The sequence below is a fragment of the Sesamum indicum genome, linkage group LG4, assembly GCF_026168435.1.
Source record: "Sesamum indicum cultivar Baizhima isolate 11 linkage group LG4, ASM2616843v1, whole genome shotgun sequence".
In the NCBI taxonomy this organism is placed as follows: domain Eukaryota; kingdom Viridiplantae; phylum Streptophyta; class Magnoliopsida; order Lamiales; family Pedaliaceae; genus Sesamum; species Sesamum indicum.
In genome coordinates, this window is record NC_142660.1 from 14324622 (window position 1) to 14342358 (window position 17737).

The following is a 17737-nucleotide window of genomic DNA, read 5'->3' on the forward strand; positions in this document are numbered from 1 at the left end:
GATGATATAAGTAGTAATGGGAGCGTGTCAAGTACGTATGCATTTACATAATTTTTTATTCTGAATTTTATTCAAGGTTTCTGGACAAAAGCCCCCCCTTTGTTTGTCCGGATCGGTCCAGGTTCATATAGGAGGAGACAAATTTAACTTTTGTGAGGATCCAAGAAGGTCTGCTCCTGGCTATTCTTAAAAAGGGTTTGTTACTAATCTTGCAACATTCCAAATCGATGACACACTCATTTCGTCCCTATTTCATGGTTTTCAGGCGACCATGACCTCAAGACATTAATGTCTAAGCTGACTTTTTTTTCCTGATTTTGAATGTTAATTTTTCCTCCTCATCTGTGTGCTGTACTCTAAATCAGCTTACATGAACATTATTATTACAACTTAAATCACTAAGACAGCCCAGTATTCTTGAATCGTGCATATACTTGTACCTTAGCTAATGTTGTCTATGACGATGCAGTGTTCCACTGCCTTTTACATCAGATGAAAATGAGGAAGTAAGCAATATAAATGCTCAAAATGAGGCATATTTGAACGAGAACAGAATCGTAAAATTCCCACAAAAGTAAACAATACTGCCCTTTGTTGGGCTAATTCCAATCTCTGTGATCAGCAGTGCTAATTTACCGGAGAAAGATATAATAACGCCTTAATTTCACGAAATTTTCCTCAAAAGCTAACAACAATTGCAGACAGTTTAACTAGAATTAACTGAGGTTACATGCACATGCTCACTAAAGCAAGCTCGTTCACATTTATTCCGGGTAACTAGTATTTTAGTATTGATGCCAAAAAGTGATCAGTAGTACCTATCATCACATTTACTTTTTCGAGGCAGCAGGTTACCTAATTTCCTGCATGAAAACAGATGAATATGTACACGACTGTTAATATTTCATCCTCTACTTAAAGGGACAATTATTACAATTAAAACTACATTAGTCGAAAAATTTGATAATATATTAAAGTTGACAACATTAATCAACATTATTTTTCTGACCTAAAATATATGTCTGGTATCAGACCTAGGTAATGTCGTACTACTAATCCATTAATAAGATTTTAGAGGTATGTGCTCTTTAAATTTAATTTGTTTTTGCCAAAAAGGACCTTTTGCGGCGTGCTTGCGTAATTAGTCAGAAAAGCGCTCTGTCGTTTACTCAGGTAGCGTTGGTGACGTTAACTGATATATTCATCGGCCTTCATGTGTAACATAGTCGCAAATGCAACAAATTCTTCTTCCGATGATATTTATCTTACGCACGTCAGATGACCTTAAAAATAAATAAATAAATGGGACCGGCATTTATCCATTTAATTCAAGTTTTAAGGTCTAGAACAATTAAAAAGGGGAAAAAAAAGGACAAAGGAGACAAAAAGACTAGAAAAGTTAATTGTTTTAATTTGAGTTTCTTTTCTTTTTTTTTTTTTTTGGTCCCAACTAAATAAAATTAGCTTCTATAAGAATGTAATGAGCAGTTGGAGAATCTTAAGGATGAGGCATGCCCATTTACTTTATGATATCAATTATTTGACAACAGGATTAAAAAAAAAACACCTCTATCAATAAACGAATTTTTATCATGTAAAATAAATATCTTATTAATTAGATGTGTTTTCCGTTTAATTACTTCAGGCCACTTTTACTCAGAGTTATTAGTTGGGATATCCCATTTAATCACTTTTATTTTTTTGCTTACTTTGTTTTGAACTAACCTGATATTAATAGCTAAAGCCCGCTACTATAGCTAATTATGGCTGGATAACAATTTTAAAATCATCTATATATAGCACTTAAATTCCATCACGCCAAGTAAAAGAGGCCTTAATGTGAAGGCTCGGGCCTATTTATTGCATTGGTTAGACTGGGCAACCCACCTCGTGAGATGGGCTTATTATTGATTTGGATGTTAAGTGCAGTCTGGACAATGTGGTTAAATTATGACATTGTCTAGATATTAATATCATTACACTATTTTACTGTCATGCATTCCGACTATTTTGGCGAAATATATTTGGGGGAGGGAAAATGCAAGCAACTCTCACGTGATATTATAAATAAGCAAATTATCTCCATATAAAAAAAAAAAAAGAAAAGAAAGATGTCTTTACGCATTTAACTGCTAGGATATCATACCAAGTAAACATGCCACTTGTTTAAAGCAACTCTTGTACATTTTCACAAAGTAAACCACATACATTTAATCACCGTCTTACTTATCAACAATCTATTCTATCTCCAAAATAACACATATTTAAAATAAACATCATTGAAGGGTATATCATTAATTACCCAAATAGCCCAACAACTAGCCCCATCCATCTTGGGATTAACAATCATATGAACACTAGCTATAGTGGCGATTTTATGAACATCAAAGTAAACCTAAGACTAGCCTGAATTTTAAAACTTTAGTAGTGATAATTAGTTTAAAATTTGTAATTAGCAAGAATTAGTAAAAAAATTGTTCATTAAATTATATTTAGAAATAATTAGTTTGCATATGTATAATGACAATTTGATGACAATAAATAATTATTATTACTATAATTATATTCTCATTATAAATGCCACTTATGCTATGTTTATAGCACTTCATAACGACAACTTTATGCATAATTCTTGTCTTTAGTGATTATACAGCAACATGATAAAAATTATTATCACTGAAGCCATGTTTACTACCGCTCTTTTCTGTGATAAAGGGCCCAAATAGAATTTGTAATTGAGTGGATGATTACTTGGAAAATGACTATTAATTATTTGTTTACTAGTTACGATTTCTTAAGGACAATTTGCACCAAAATTTTCAATGTTTGTTTACTAGTTACCATGGCATACGCTTTCCGACAAGACCGAAAATGAGGACGATAATGGAAGCCATGCCTAGTCCTGAATTGGGTGGGTGTTTGGTGACTCTGATAAGCACTGGTGCTGATTACAGTCAGTCAGCCAATATATAATTGGGGGCCTTGGGGCTAAAATTCGGACAGCTCATCGTATCTCGGTCTAGCCCAAATACTAATAATCAAATCACTATATGTGATTGATCCAGATACTTGGCCTAATAAGATCTAGTAAACATGACCTTACTATATTTTTTGCGACAATTTCACAATTATTATTTGATATCTTATCTTAATATTATATTTTTTTGGCAGTGCAAACATGCCCTTATATCTAGATTAGAAAACTTTACCAAAGTATTGTTTCTTAAAATACTGCGCTGCTTGAAATAATCTTGAACCGGGCAATATGAACGAAGAGAAGAATTAACAACTGGAAAGAACAAGTTAAAAGAGTTTTTGGGACATAATGGTAAGAATCAGGGCACGGGCACAAAAAGCACCTTAGACATATGACTGTCAACAGTTTGTGCAGGAAAATAGGCATCATAGTAGAGTGCTTTTGCAACTAATAAAAACGTTTGCTTGATGCCCTGGTTGATGCCAGTCGGTTCTTCATAGACCAGCTGCACCAGTTTCTGCATCTCTTTTTCTATCTCCATGTATTTGATGCTGCCATTTTCTGCATCGATGCAGAGTTTCTGTGCCGATGTCTACATGTTGAAGATCACAAAAATTAATAAAATGATAATATTAGGACAAAAGATATTAAGGTACAACATCGAAGTTAACAATTTAGATTTGGAAAAATTGCAAGTGACCTCCCGTGATATTGCAAGTAAGCAAATTACCCCATATAAAAATTTTTTCTAGCAAGTTATTCTCATGTATTTCTTAAAATACAATAATTTATCTTTTTTATTTTTTAAAATAAAACAATTTAATATCAGGTAGTTAATCATCCCTCATACCTCTTTAGATTTATATTGAGAAAGCTGGGAAGAGATGTTGTTGATAAGGTTGGAGAGAGTGATGTACTGTTGGTCGGACAGTATCTCCTTAGCTTCACCAATGCGACCACCACAAATGTTTAACGTTGTTACGAGGAGAGCTGCGTCTTCCAGGCAATTGGCGTCGTCGCCTTCTTGGAGTTTCATCAGCCACACATCCCACTGTTATATACCGTATGCAACATCAGATGTCTCAAGTATTGCACTCAACTTGTAAGCCGCTATTTAAAAAAATGAACTATTTCATATGATATAAATTACTACTGTTTAAAAATAATAGCGAATTGATATTATGATCAATCATGATCAAATAAAATTAATGTGACAATTTAAAGGTTTTGATTACTACAATTAATCAACATTTATCATGATTTTATTTATGGCCAAAACATTTACTGTAATTTTCAACTGTAGTTAATGTTTTTGCCTTGCTTACAGAAACAACGACTAATAACCATTGCATTGTCATACGTGGTCGATTGGTATACAAATTTTAAATATGGTAATTAACCATAATAAAAATTCGTATTTCTTTTAGTAAGCAGTTACACTTTTAGTCCCATAAGATAGGGAGTTTAACACTTTTGGTCCTTTACTTTACGGGACTTCCAAAATAGTTTGGTTGGAACAACTCGACACATTTAGTCTTATGCTTTACGAAATTTTCAAAATGATCCTAAAATTGAAAAAAAATGACAGATTCAGCCCTATAAAATTCAGTAAAATAGAGGACTAAATCTGTCGAGTTTTCTCAATTTTGGGACCATTTTGAAAATCCAATAATACAAAGAGGACTTAATGTATTGAGTTTTCCTAATTCTAAAATCATTTAAAAATCCCGTAAAAGTAGTGAACCCCTGTTCTATAGACTAAAATCTTGAGTTTGCCTTTTGTAGTGCAATAAAAGATATAGAAAGAGAGGCAAAAGATTAATTAATTATATCAACTCACAGCGTTTTCGAGTTCGTCGCACAGAGTTTTGTCGATGCCCTCTTGGAGTTGTTGGAGAGTCTGTCGCAGAATGTCAATGATACGGCCTCCAACACTGGTAAATTATTGATAATTTTGAATCAATTTTCAAATCTAAATATAGGTATTATAAGAAAAAAAAAGGACCACTGCGAAATCAGGCAATTTTTCTCAAGAAGAAAAGAAACACACAGAAAAAGAGAGCGATGTTTAAAATTTGCACTGTTGTCAAACTTGAATTTGTATACAAATGCAGCATGAGAAACTAAATATTTTAAAATATTAGAGGACTTATAAAATAAACAAATAACAATATAGATTATATTTTGGAAGTTGTTAGAATAAAAATAATAGAACATTGTTTTCAAATTTGTAATAAAAAATAGTTCATTAGCAATAATAAGAACAAATTAATATTCATTCATTACCCAAAAAATAAAAAAAAAAAATTCCCCTACACTATAAATCACTATATACGATAGTTAAACTAAATCGATGTGAAAATTTGGTATTGGTCATTGTTAATCAACATTCAAATGACTTTTACATAATAAAATATTTGCCATAGATTTTAACTTTAATTAATAATTTGGCATTGTTTACTAAAAGCTGTCACACAGCTCCAATTGATATTTTTAACCATAGTAATTAATCACATCGATAAGATATTACCAGATCTCAATGATCATATCATAATATAGCCGACATATATATAGCATCATTTATCAGCAATATTATCAGATATATCTGCATTACTGGCGATGAACATTCCGAAAATAATAGGTACGTTGATGGTGGATATATATTCTCCAATAAGCAAGAATAAGTCCAGAAATGTATTCACCAAAATTATCGACTGATATTTTGAAGACTTTATTTTATTTTATTTTTTATTTGGGACTGATACATTGAATTTACAACGATGCAGTATAAGAAGAAGAGATAGGTTAGAAGGGGACCTGTTTTTTTTGGGCTGGGCACTGATGCTGCTGTCTCTGAACTCTGCTAAAAATGCAGCTTTCTCTTCTGGCGAAGTGGTTTCTCGATTGAAATATGATGTAATAATCTTGGAGATAATGCGAGATTTAGCCCATCCACTTCTCTCTTTTGACCTCTCCGGTTCAAATGCACTTGCAGCTGCCAAAAAGTAAGCAGCAAGCACGTCTTTTTGGCTTATTCCAAGTTCTTGAAGATTTGAGTTTTCATACCATCTGCAACTCAAGTAATTAGAGATTATAAGTTCTTTAATTTGGTGCACAATAATTGTGAAAATATATATATATAGCTGTCTGATCATCCGCATACTCTTGCATATGATTCCACTCGGTTTGATGTAGAGCCTGGCATCTGTTGAAGTCTAACTTCGCGAGCTCAAGGTAGGCGTCGTTGTTGATATCTGGCGTTCTGTTCATGTTAGACATGCATTAGAATCAATCCACTCATGCATTCACTTACTTTTGAAACTTTGATGTCATACTAAAGCTATTATCGAATGTGTAATTAATAAAAGTATAATAATAATAGTTGATGTGATGCATACTAAATGTTAAGCAAAACATAAATGTAATAATATGAGAAAGAAAAGTAGGGTGAAAATAAACCTGTACAAAGACTTGCCAACCCATATATAATCGGAGCCACAATAAGTCTCTATATATAAGCGAGCTATAACACGGGGTAGGCTGGCATACCATGGTATTTCCCATCCGTTCTTTACCTGTAAATTTTTTGAGTTCATTAATCATAATATGCGAAAGCAATAAATTATAATATTTAGGAAAGAATTTAAAAAGTCGCAAGAGATTGCGTTCTATTGATATTTTATTTAGACAAATTACAATAAGCTCTTTTGAAATTTGTCATAATTACGGATACTCTTTTATTGATGTGAAAAATTATCAATACCCTATGATGTATGATAAAATTATGTAATTCTTGGATGATGGTTTAGAAATGTCAACTTTATCTTTGTTTTCTCTTTACATGAAAAGTTAAAAAAAAAATGAACGAGGTGGATGGAAAAATTTGAAAAATCATAAAAAAATTATCCACTTAGTCCATAAAAATATTTCAGGATTTATTATAATTTATAGTTCACAAGTGCATTTTGGTTAATTCACCATAAAAATGAGTGGAGATCTAACGGAAACTAACGGATTGGACTAAATTAACTACTAGATGGTCGTTAAAATCAGGGGATATTAATAATTCACATACAAGAGAGATATATTTCTAATTATGTTGAAGATCAGGAGAGCTTATCGTAATTTATCCTTTTATCTAATATCATCTTGTCATCTGGGATTTTACCTCATCGGCAAAACGTGGGGATATAAGCCATTTATCAAGAAGTTGATTGCTGGTAATTTTTTCATGTATGAATTTTTTGCAGAAGGCAATGGCTTCTTCAAGAATTTTCTCTCCGGGGAATAGGACCTGAGACGACCGATAGAGGTTAAATATAGGAGACAGCGACTCAAATGTCTGACCGTAAAAGCAACTGAATCCATCATCCTTCTTGAATCTTTTCAGTACATCTGCAAAAGGCCAATTACCACATTACGTATGTTAACTAATTAATCATATCAAAATTAAGAGATAACTTTCTATAATTTTAAAATTTCCGCACAATGAGGACAAGAATAACTGAAAAAGTGCACTCAATTAAACTAGTCGCGTGCATTTTTCTAACCATTTTAGCAAATTCCAGTCTTTTTCGTAATATATCAATATACCTGGGCTAACATTAAATCCATGCAATCTTAGAAGCATGAATCCCACAGAGGTGGAGTCGACATCACAAAATTCCGACTCCCGTCCACAGAAAAGTCCCTTTTCACTCCAAAAACTGCGCATTCAACGTTAAAATACATATATTAATCTGTACAGTATTAGAAAGTTTATTGATTGAGCATATATATAATACTGTCTACCTGTGGACATATTCCAAGCAATTCTTAATCTCAGACTCAAACAAGCGGGAAATTCCTAGTCGAGTCAGTCTGTCTACTGACCAAGTTCGTGCAAAAATGTCGATAGGATACACGTTGGGTGCTGTTCAGTAAATACTATTTGAGTTATCAAGAGAATACGATAAAGGTGTATGTGTAATTTTAAAAAATATAAAAACAGTTTGTATAAATAAACCATATATAAAGGGACATAAATGCAATTATCCCTGAAAACAGAAAATGATGTATATATACCTCCTCCATCAAATTTTTGTACTATGTAGTCGATATATTTGAGGCAATTCTCATCTTTAGTCTCCATGAATGCAAAGGCGGTTGATGATGGAGAGAAAAGAAATGAACCATTGCGTTGCAGCAACTTGAGAAGCTTTTGCCACTCCAAATCTTCCAGACCTTCCAAGCTAAACAGTAATGATGTTCGTACTTTGTGCATCAGCTCCTTTGGAATCCTGGTAAATAGATTAAAGAGTACTGTAAATATTTTTTATATTATAAATCGCTACGGCTTAAAAGATTATCACAAATTTAATACTACCTATCACAGTAAAACAAAATCAATAGGAAAATTTCAATTTCAATCAAAATTAATCAACATTCGCTACGATTTTATCTATAGCAAAAAAAATTTCCGTAGTTTTTAACCGTAGGAAACAATGACTAATAATAGTCGTTGTGTAGCCGGATTTATTAGTACTCGCCACTATTATTTTACTTTTAACTAAACTAATTAATCATAGCAAAAAAATTATATTTCTTCTGGTGGGAGAATATATATATATATATATATATATATAGTTATATCAAAGGTTGAAAATGAACGAAAGGACATGTATATACCACAAACAAAAAAGAGACATTAATGGTGATTTAGCGAAGGACGCATGACGGTAGTGTAAACAGTTGGCAAAAGTTTAATTATATATGTTGTATTTTTGTTTAAATATATGAATTATATGTATTTGGAATATGGTAAATTACAATGAGCTTTCTTAAAATTTAATATAATTACAGATACTTTTCATTGTTTGAAAAATTATCAGTACCTCTGATTTTAACGAGCGTCTAGTAACTAGCTCAATTTGTTAGTCTACATTAGATTTTTATTCATTTTTTGCGGTGAGCTGGTCAAAATACAATTTTGGATTATAAATTATAATTTTACTTATATTTTATTTCTTTTAATTTTTTATTTAATTAAGTGGATATTTTTAAAAAAAAATCATCCATCTCATCTATTTTATTTATAATTTAAATTTTTTTTAAAAAAATATACAACATGTGCAAAATTTTCATTCAAAAAATAATATAATTTCATCAAATATAAAAACAAGTATTAATAATTATTTAAATAACAATGAGTATTGATAATTATACTAAATCCTTAACCTTTGGAATATTAGAAGACCGGTATGTAACAGATGAAATGCGAATACTAATGGTAGGAAAAGTAAATGAATTATTATGTATCGTAGAGTTAGGAAAATTAAGGGGTATTCAATATTACAATAATAATACATTGATTGGTTTAAAATTATCGACATATCTTAAAAAAATTCATAAATAATATCGATATTTTTTTTAAAAAATATTCCATAAACAACCCAATTAATGTTTTTGCACGTGTTAGAGGGTATCCAAGTACAAATTCTACTGTAACCAGAACTTACGCAATCAAATAAGTGAATGTAATATTATATTAATCAGCAGACAACAACTTATATAAGAAAAAATTACAATTTGAAATTTAAGGTTGATATTTTTAGCCCTGCACAAATTGATTTTTATAATTTAATTTTATAACTTTATTATTTTGATAATTTTAGTTATTTTCTGCCCAATTTGGTCGGAAATTATAATTTATTTGCATTTTAGTCTTGTAAATAAATTCATACAGGACAAAAAATGACAACTCTTTCAAGTTATAGGATTAAAAATGTCAACACCCTCTAAGTTACAGGACTAAAATTGCAATTCAATTGGGTCATGCATGTGCAAGTTACATGCAATTTTAGGTCGAAAAGGATGAAAATTTTTGGCCTACAAATTGCCAAACTTTTAAATCAAATGATTAAATTGCAAATATCAATTCGTGCAGGACTCAAAATACCACTCCATATATTATAGGACTAAAATTATAATTTTTTCCATATACAATTAAGATTAGCACATTAATAGGGAATCAATTACGCAATTCATACAGCAACATTATATAATTAATTAAAACCAATCTTCACCAATGAAGTCTTGGTTGAGTGGTGGGGTAGAAGTCCGACAACTACATGTTGTAGTGTCTGATGTTTTGAATTTGTGTTTGTGGACGATGTTTTATTTTAATAATATTTATTATTAACTTATTTTTATAATAGTTGTTGGTTAGTTATAAAATAATTAAATTCATAAAACATAATTGTAAGGAACTTCACTGAAAGAAAAATATGTTACCTAGCCAGTTTATGATTTCTTGCAGCAAAAATGTCTTGCAGAGCAGGAGCATCATAGGGAAGATCATGAATGCCCATGTCTCGGGCTCTTTGCAGAAGGGCCGGAAACACGATCTCAAATCCGCTGGTCATGTGCTCAGCGTTTGCATGCTCAAGTTGATGTATGTTCTCTTTAATATATGCTATTCCTAAAATCACAAATAATTACGAGGTCGCGTTAAAAAGGAAAATAAATTATATACTTTTAAGAATAAAAAAAAAATTATTACAGGACTAAAACTGCCACACAGTCCATACTTACATGTAGGGGTTGGAAGACGAGTCGAGCCGGCTCGGTTCGGAGATTGACTCGAGCTTGAGGCTCGTGAGCTTTTCAAATTTTTTTTTATATATTTAACTCCATTTTTCAATACTATATTAGCTTATATTCAAAATTAACCTATATCATAATTATTAAATAATATCACATATTTTAATTTTAGCTAATAATAAAATACGTTATTTTATTTATATATTTAATCTCCATACACCCTTACTTACATGACTGAAATTTTAATTTCCCTGATTAAATAATTGTAGTCCAGTTAAAACACAAAGGCAAGCATAATTTTTAATTCAAAATTCATAGATTGATTTATGGGGACGGAATTGTTGAACTCTTTTCTGACTAGTGAATATGATAGAAATCATCAAAATTATCAATTAACTGTTGATACCTTTCTGACTCTTGTGAGGATGAACATTCCATGTTTTGAGCGCAACTACACATGCCAGAGTATTGAGAAGGCGATCGTAAGCCGAGAAAACATGTTCTTCGCCCCAAGAACCATCCTGCAGCTGATTTTGCGCCACCCATTCAAGGCTGCCCGGAAACTGGGGACTATCTTCTCCATGAATATCTCTAATAAGAGCAACCCATGCTGTATCATACGGCGACACGTTTATACGTCCCTCGTCTATGGAACTCAAGAATTTCTTGATGTATTCTGTTAAATCCTCCAAAGTTCCCGCCTTAAATTGGAAACATAAAATTAATGGTTAAGATTGAAATTCCATAACCAATATAATTTGTATGTTTGGATCCTGTCGAGCACGTGGGTATGTGCTTTGATTTATGTGAGTTTATTTTAATTTATTATGTAATTTTTTTTATAGTTTAGTTGTCGTATGATTGGACCAATTTGTCCAGGTTCATGTAATAATGATATAATTATGGCTTAAAATAATATTTGTAAGAAAAGAAGTAAAATTTTCTTACCACTTGAAGGGCTTCTCCTGCAAGATCTTCTTTTTGAGCATCTTCCGCAACAGCTAGGTCAACTATATATGATCACTCATGGTCAAGGAAAGCAATCAATTTCGACACTTTTACAATGAAATGGAGAATTCAAATCAGGTTTTGCGTCGAACAAAATCAATTACAGAGCAAGTGTGATATACTTACCTTGTGATTGGTCACTTTTCCTAAACTATACCAATCACACCGTAAGTGTATTACACTTGCCATATAACTAACTGTTCAGACCCAACCCAACCTGATATGAACTAGAATTTCTCAAAAATTGACAAAATGAAAGTTCTTCCCACATATACACATATGTACCTCTATCTGTGGTTGCTCTTGATATTGGGGTCAGACGAGCCTTGTATCTCGGCGAAATGCCTTTGCTCCTGTTTGGCCATACACCTACAAAAAACCATGTCTTTTTAGCAACTGGATTTACATTCCTACAACATGAAAATTACTAGAGACATAATTGTTAAAATATTAATATTTAAATAATTATTTTTTTTCAAACATGATATTAGAGTTGGGTCAAACAAGAGGTTTTGTATTTGAGTTTTATTGCCGCATTTGTAAAAAAAAAATTTAGTATTGATCAGTGCCCAAAAGTAATTGAACTTACTCGTGAAACATTTCGGTGACGGCGGCCGGCGGGTTGGAGATGCTTTTGAACACTTTGGAAGTAGAATAGGGGATGACAACGATAGAATCTGCATAGTGTTTGAATCTGCTCTGCGTGTGGGACAATTAAGGAAGGTGGGATTAGGAACTAAAACAATATTGCCTGGAAATGATATACTTATAAGTATGATGTCTCACTGATTGTTCCAGAGGTCTATTTATAGACTACCACTTCAAATCATTTGTTCACATTGTCTTCTCATTTGTTCACATTGTCAATTCACTTGTTCACACGTGTCACATAATCCCTAGCAAATTCATCCTGGAATTGGTGGGAGACCAATCCGTCACTACGGACTGTTGCAAATTTAAGCTTTTGCAACATGTCTGTGTTGTCGCAAATTTGCGATGAATTTGGGATGCATTTACTAGGAATTTGGGACGGATATCTTGGAGGGTGGAATTCGTGACAAAGTCGTTGCAAAATTCATTTGAATTTGCAATGGAGTTTGTAACGGTAGTGTGTATGTCGCTTGCTTTAACACATTTTGAGACATATCTGTGATGAATTTTGAACGAATATATCGGATAAGTGAATTCCTTGGCAAAATCGTTTCAAGGTTCATCTTGAATTTGCAATGGATTTGTAACCACTATACCTATGTCGCAACTTCCATACATTTTACAATGGATTTAGGTCAACGAGTCTTTTGTTCACAATTTCAAGAGTGATTTTAAAACTTCTATCACAAAGACATTGCAAACTTCATCCTTAAAAAAAGTTAAAAAACTGTTTAATTGAAAATTTTCCAGCAAATAAAAATGTTAATACCACCATTGCAAATCCATCCTAAATTTCATGACGAAGCTTATTTTTATTTTAAAATAAAAATAATTGTATTTTTGGGGATTGGAAATGTAAAAGTATGTCCAAAACTATGTATTAGAAGATGTTTTGCATTTGATTGATGGATTTTAAATCTTCTATTTTAATTTTGAACTAAGTTTTTGATAAATATGGAAGAGTTCAAACTCATTTCAAATAGAGTTATTTGAAATCCTTTCTTCCAAATCTTTCCTTCAAATTCAAATCTATCAATTAAAATACATCCTAAAAGATTCTTAAAATTTATTATTCATCTCAATTGTTAAACTTATTGGCAAAAAAAACACAAAAAAGTTCGTTTAAAATTCGTCATAAAATCCATCACCAATTTCATGAAGAATTCCTCAACGGATTTAGATTGTAGCAAAAAACCATTGCAAAATTATGCCAAAATCCGTCACACTTTTGTGCTGCACATGGAAATCCCAAAGAATAAAATGTCAGATTTGAACACCATTGCTAAAATATTATCTCGACTGTCATATTCGAAGTTAATAACGTTAGACTGAAATCACCACGAAAAGGCCAAGGAACATTAGTTATCTTTAAAATCAAAATTAACAATAAACAATCTTTTAATTTGTCTGACATCTGGAAAAATTTATTACCATCACCAGCACCAGATAAGATCAAAATTAATTAGGAGTTAAGTCAAACCATCTGAAATTATTAATTTATTCTAACAATAATGCGACCTGTCTAGATTTAAATATAAATGTACATAGATATGTATATATATTCAATTGAGTATGCAGCCTCACATGTATTTTAAATAATTTATCCATTTCTAGGCCCTGATCGAACACATTTTCGAAAGTCAAATGTATGGACTCACTCACTGTTTTGGATATAAATTAATCATTAATCAGCAGGGTTAGACTTAGAAATTACAAAATTATTAAAAATTATTGTGAATCATAAGGTCTAATTTAATCGTTGAAGTTGAGGTCTCATGATGTTAGAGGTTATGGGTTTGAACCCCATTTTATATGTGGGGTGTTATTTCCACTGAATAGTAATTGGTGTTTCTACTGATAGTATTTGATATTAGTGACCATAGTATGATTAATGGTTGTAATCAATTTATTTCAATTAATAATAATTCATCGATCTTACCTAAAAAAAAAAAAAAACCATTGCAAATCATCTCCCTACTTACATATGTACCCATTAATTTACTTTATTTGCAAAGAAGAAAAAGTAGTTGAAAACTTTATTTATTTGCAAAACAGTCGATATGAACGCCCGTATCAATAAAAGTATTTTAGAATAAATATTAATTAGCGTGAGATTCGTGCTATGTATAGATAATTGTTTTAGAAGATAGAAAAAGTTTAACAATAAAATAGTCATGATGAGTTGTATGTTGTAAGCAAAGTTCAACGTAAATGTGGACATCCAACATATTGATGTGGGCTGTGAATATCAATTTTGTGGATTTTATATGGTCTGAATTACGAATGTACTTCCTCTTCACATATATTTCGTACAACAAATGTATGCAAAGCTACTCGAATTCACAGAGGTCTTTTTCATCTAGTGGAGAAGAGAAGAGTTATTTAATTTTTTATTATAAAAAAAATTATATTAATATAATTTTTTAAATATATTAATAATAATACAATGAGTTGGGATTTTTTATTAAAAAATTATTATTATTTTTAAGATGTGCCCAAGTCGTGATTATGATCACGACTTGGGCAAAAATTTTTTTTAAAGAAAAGCCCCAGTCGTGATTATGAATCACGACTTGGGCACATTTTTAAAAAAAAGAAGAATTTAATCGAGTCGCGATTTTCAATCGCGACTGATTATATTATTATTAATATATTTAAAAAATTATATTAATATAATTTTATTTTATTTTTATAATAAAAAATTAAATAAGTCGAGAAGAGAAAATATGGATACTGCATTTTGTACTAAATTTTTTGATTTTGTGGAATTTATGAATTCTTTATAGATTTTTAAAATGTATTTTTTTATTTTTATTTTTATCTCAAATTGATAAACTTATTCGTCCCAAAGTCCATAAAAATCCATGAAATAAAATAAGACTGAAATCACCAGGAAAAAGCCAAGGACGATTAGTTGTCTTTAAAATCAAAAATGGGAAAATTTCATTAACTAGTTTGTTAAACTTACTGTGAAAAAGATAAAAGAACGCGATAGTTATGTATCAGAGAGTCCTTTTTTCTCTTCCCCCTCCCCCCTATTTTCTCCTAATTTAAGGAGGATTAGTGTTGATTCCTCAATTACCCTCTAAGCGACTCAAACCCATGACTAAAGTCATAGGTGCAACGTACTCTTGTTAACAAACCACCTTGTATCAGGGAGTCGATGTAAGAGTTGGACTCTTTATTTTTAAACAATTATTACCCCGTTCTGGTGCTAAAGGTGATGGCAATTCGTCTCACAAGTACAACGGCTTACAATCTTAAAATATTTTCAAAAGGTTATTAACTTTTTATGTGAATGGACACATCATATCATCCAAAAGATATACGATTTTATCAAAATAAATACATCTATTCAATCAAATGGCACATTTGTTTAGTTCATTAGACACAATTAAATGATGATTAAGTGTCTCAACCATCATCCACGTATCACAATCTTGTTATGTGTCGTACACCATAAGCAATTATTTGTTAGAATTTAATATAATCAAAATAAATTTATTAATTAAAGTTATCCTACACTATGTTTAAACAAAACTATCACTGCATGAGCAAAGATTAAAAATAAGGCAAAATTGCAAAATTGGTTCCATAAGTATGAGGGGGTGGCAAAATTGCAAAATTGGTTCCGTAAGTATGAGGGGGTGGCAAAATTGGGACCGTAACTACAGGACTGTCAATTTTAGTCTTGTAAGTATTGATTTTTTGGCAATTTTGGTCCTTCCGACCAAAATCGCCCAAAAACGCGACGGAGAGATTTGGGGCTTAGGGTTCCGACGTCCTAGGAGCTTATGTGGCTAATGACGTGGCTTCTTCTTCCTCCCTCACTCTCTACCAAGCCATCCTCTCTCTCTCCACCGCCCCACACCATGCCTCCTCTCACCCCCGTCTCTCTATCCCTTCCATCTCCGCTCTCAAATCCGCTTCCTCTTTCGCTGCTGTTTCTGTTTCCCGCCACTACAACACCCCCGCAGTCACCCGCCTCCCTGTTCGCGCCTCTGCCGCTGTCAAGACCCTCAAGAAAACAATTGACACTGAGCTCATTGAGAAATCCATCAACACTATTAGGTTCTTGTCAATTGACGCCGTAGAGAAGGTCAATTCCAGCCACCCTGGTTTGCCTATGGGCTGCGCGTCGATGGGTCACATATTATACGATAAGGTGATAACGTACAATCCTACAAATCCCTATTGGTTTAACCGTGACAGCTCTGTGCTCTTCGCAGAATATGGGTGTATGTTCTCCCTAATAATTATTTCTCAGCTCATTCAGGAAGGGATAGAGAGAGGAGGGTAAGAGGAGGCATGGCGCAGGGCGGTGGAGCGAGAGAGGATGGCTTGGGAGAGAATGAGGGAGGAAGAAGAAGCCACGTCATTAGCCACGCAAGCTCCCAGGTGTTTAAATTGCGCACGTGGACGTCGGAATCCTAAACCCCAAATCTCTCTGCCGCATTTTTGGTCAATTTTGATCGGAAGGACCAAAATTGCCAAAAAGTCAATACTTACAGGACTAAAATTGCCAGTCCTATAGTTACGGTCCCAAATTTGTTACTCCCCATACTTATGAGATCATTTTTGCAATTTTGCCTAAAAATAATTTGGAAGTCAAAGCATCTCGGAACTATTAATTTATTCTAACAATAAATGCAACATGTGTAAGATTTAAATATAAATGTAGATATACACTGCAGACAAGATCTTGATCAAGTATATGTACAAAAATAAAATAAATAACACTATGTATGCAGACTCACATGTACATAATCAGATTGATTTTTATATGCATTATATTAAATAATCTGTATTTTTAAAGAATTTTTGAAATGAAATTTGTATTGCTGGAAGATAAGGACGGTACAGTATTCATAAAAAAATAAATTAAATAAAAGTATTTGAAAAAAAGAAAGAAAAAGAGGACGTGATGAATAGTATTTGATTTGCGCAGCAGATATAATCTTGCCACAATTAGACACAATAATTAATAATGTTATCCGTTGGATGGAACATGTTATCTGTATAATTTTAATAGAATTAAATATATTTTTGATTTCATAATTTGGGTTATTAGTTATCTTTAATTTTTAGAGGTAAAATTTTAGTCTTACATCTTTTTAATTTTCGTAATTTCAATAATTTTGTTGTCAGAGCACACTTCCATAACAAGAAAAGTAAATTTTGGGTGAAAAAGAGGACCGAAATTGCGAAAATTAAAAAGATAAAGAACCAAAGTTTTATTCTGAAAAGTTAAAGGATAAAAATACTAGCAAAAATGAGACAATAAAAACAGTAGCCTCAAATTTAAAAGGTCGCGCAAGATGCATTGCATTTTATAGGAATAATTTCATTTTTCGTACTCAAAGGATACCGCTTTTTCAGTTTAACCCCAGGTTTTCAAGTCATCAAATTTGGTACCCAAAATTTTGAATTTTTATATTCTTGAGTATCCTCCATTAGGTTGACCTTAAAACATACGATCAACCCAATTTTGGAGAAAAACTTAGATGGGAGTTTGCCTAT

At 31.9% G+C, this 17737-nt stretch overlaps 1 protein-coding gene across 1 annotated transcript; it reads right to left on the bottom strand.

The window, feature by feature from the left end:
• Window positions 1-3266: 3266 nt before the first annotated feature.
• LOC105160748 (copalyl diphosphate synthase 1, chloroplastic) lies at window positions 3267-12344 on the bottom strand. The gene is made up of 15 exons (XM_020693208.2): window positions 12156-12344; window positions 11852-11935; window positions 11507-11568; window positions 10965-11259; window positions 10250-10436; window positions 8042-8256; window positions 7769-7889; window positions 7571-7683; window positions 7146-7372; window positions 6437-6552; window positions 6141-6239; window positions 5795-6046; window positions 4818-4911; window positions 3828-4028; window positions 3267-3569 (listed from the first exon to the last, which is right to left on the bottom strand). The coding sequence occupies exons 1-15, from the start codon at window positions 12247-12249 to the stop codon at window positions 3336-3338; spliced, it is 2394 nt and encodes a 797-aa protein (XP_020548867.2). The 5' UTR covers window positions 12250-12344; the 3' UTR covers window positions 3267-3335.
• Window positions 12345-17737: the final 5393 nt, after the last annotated feature.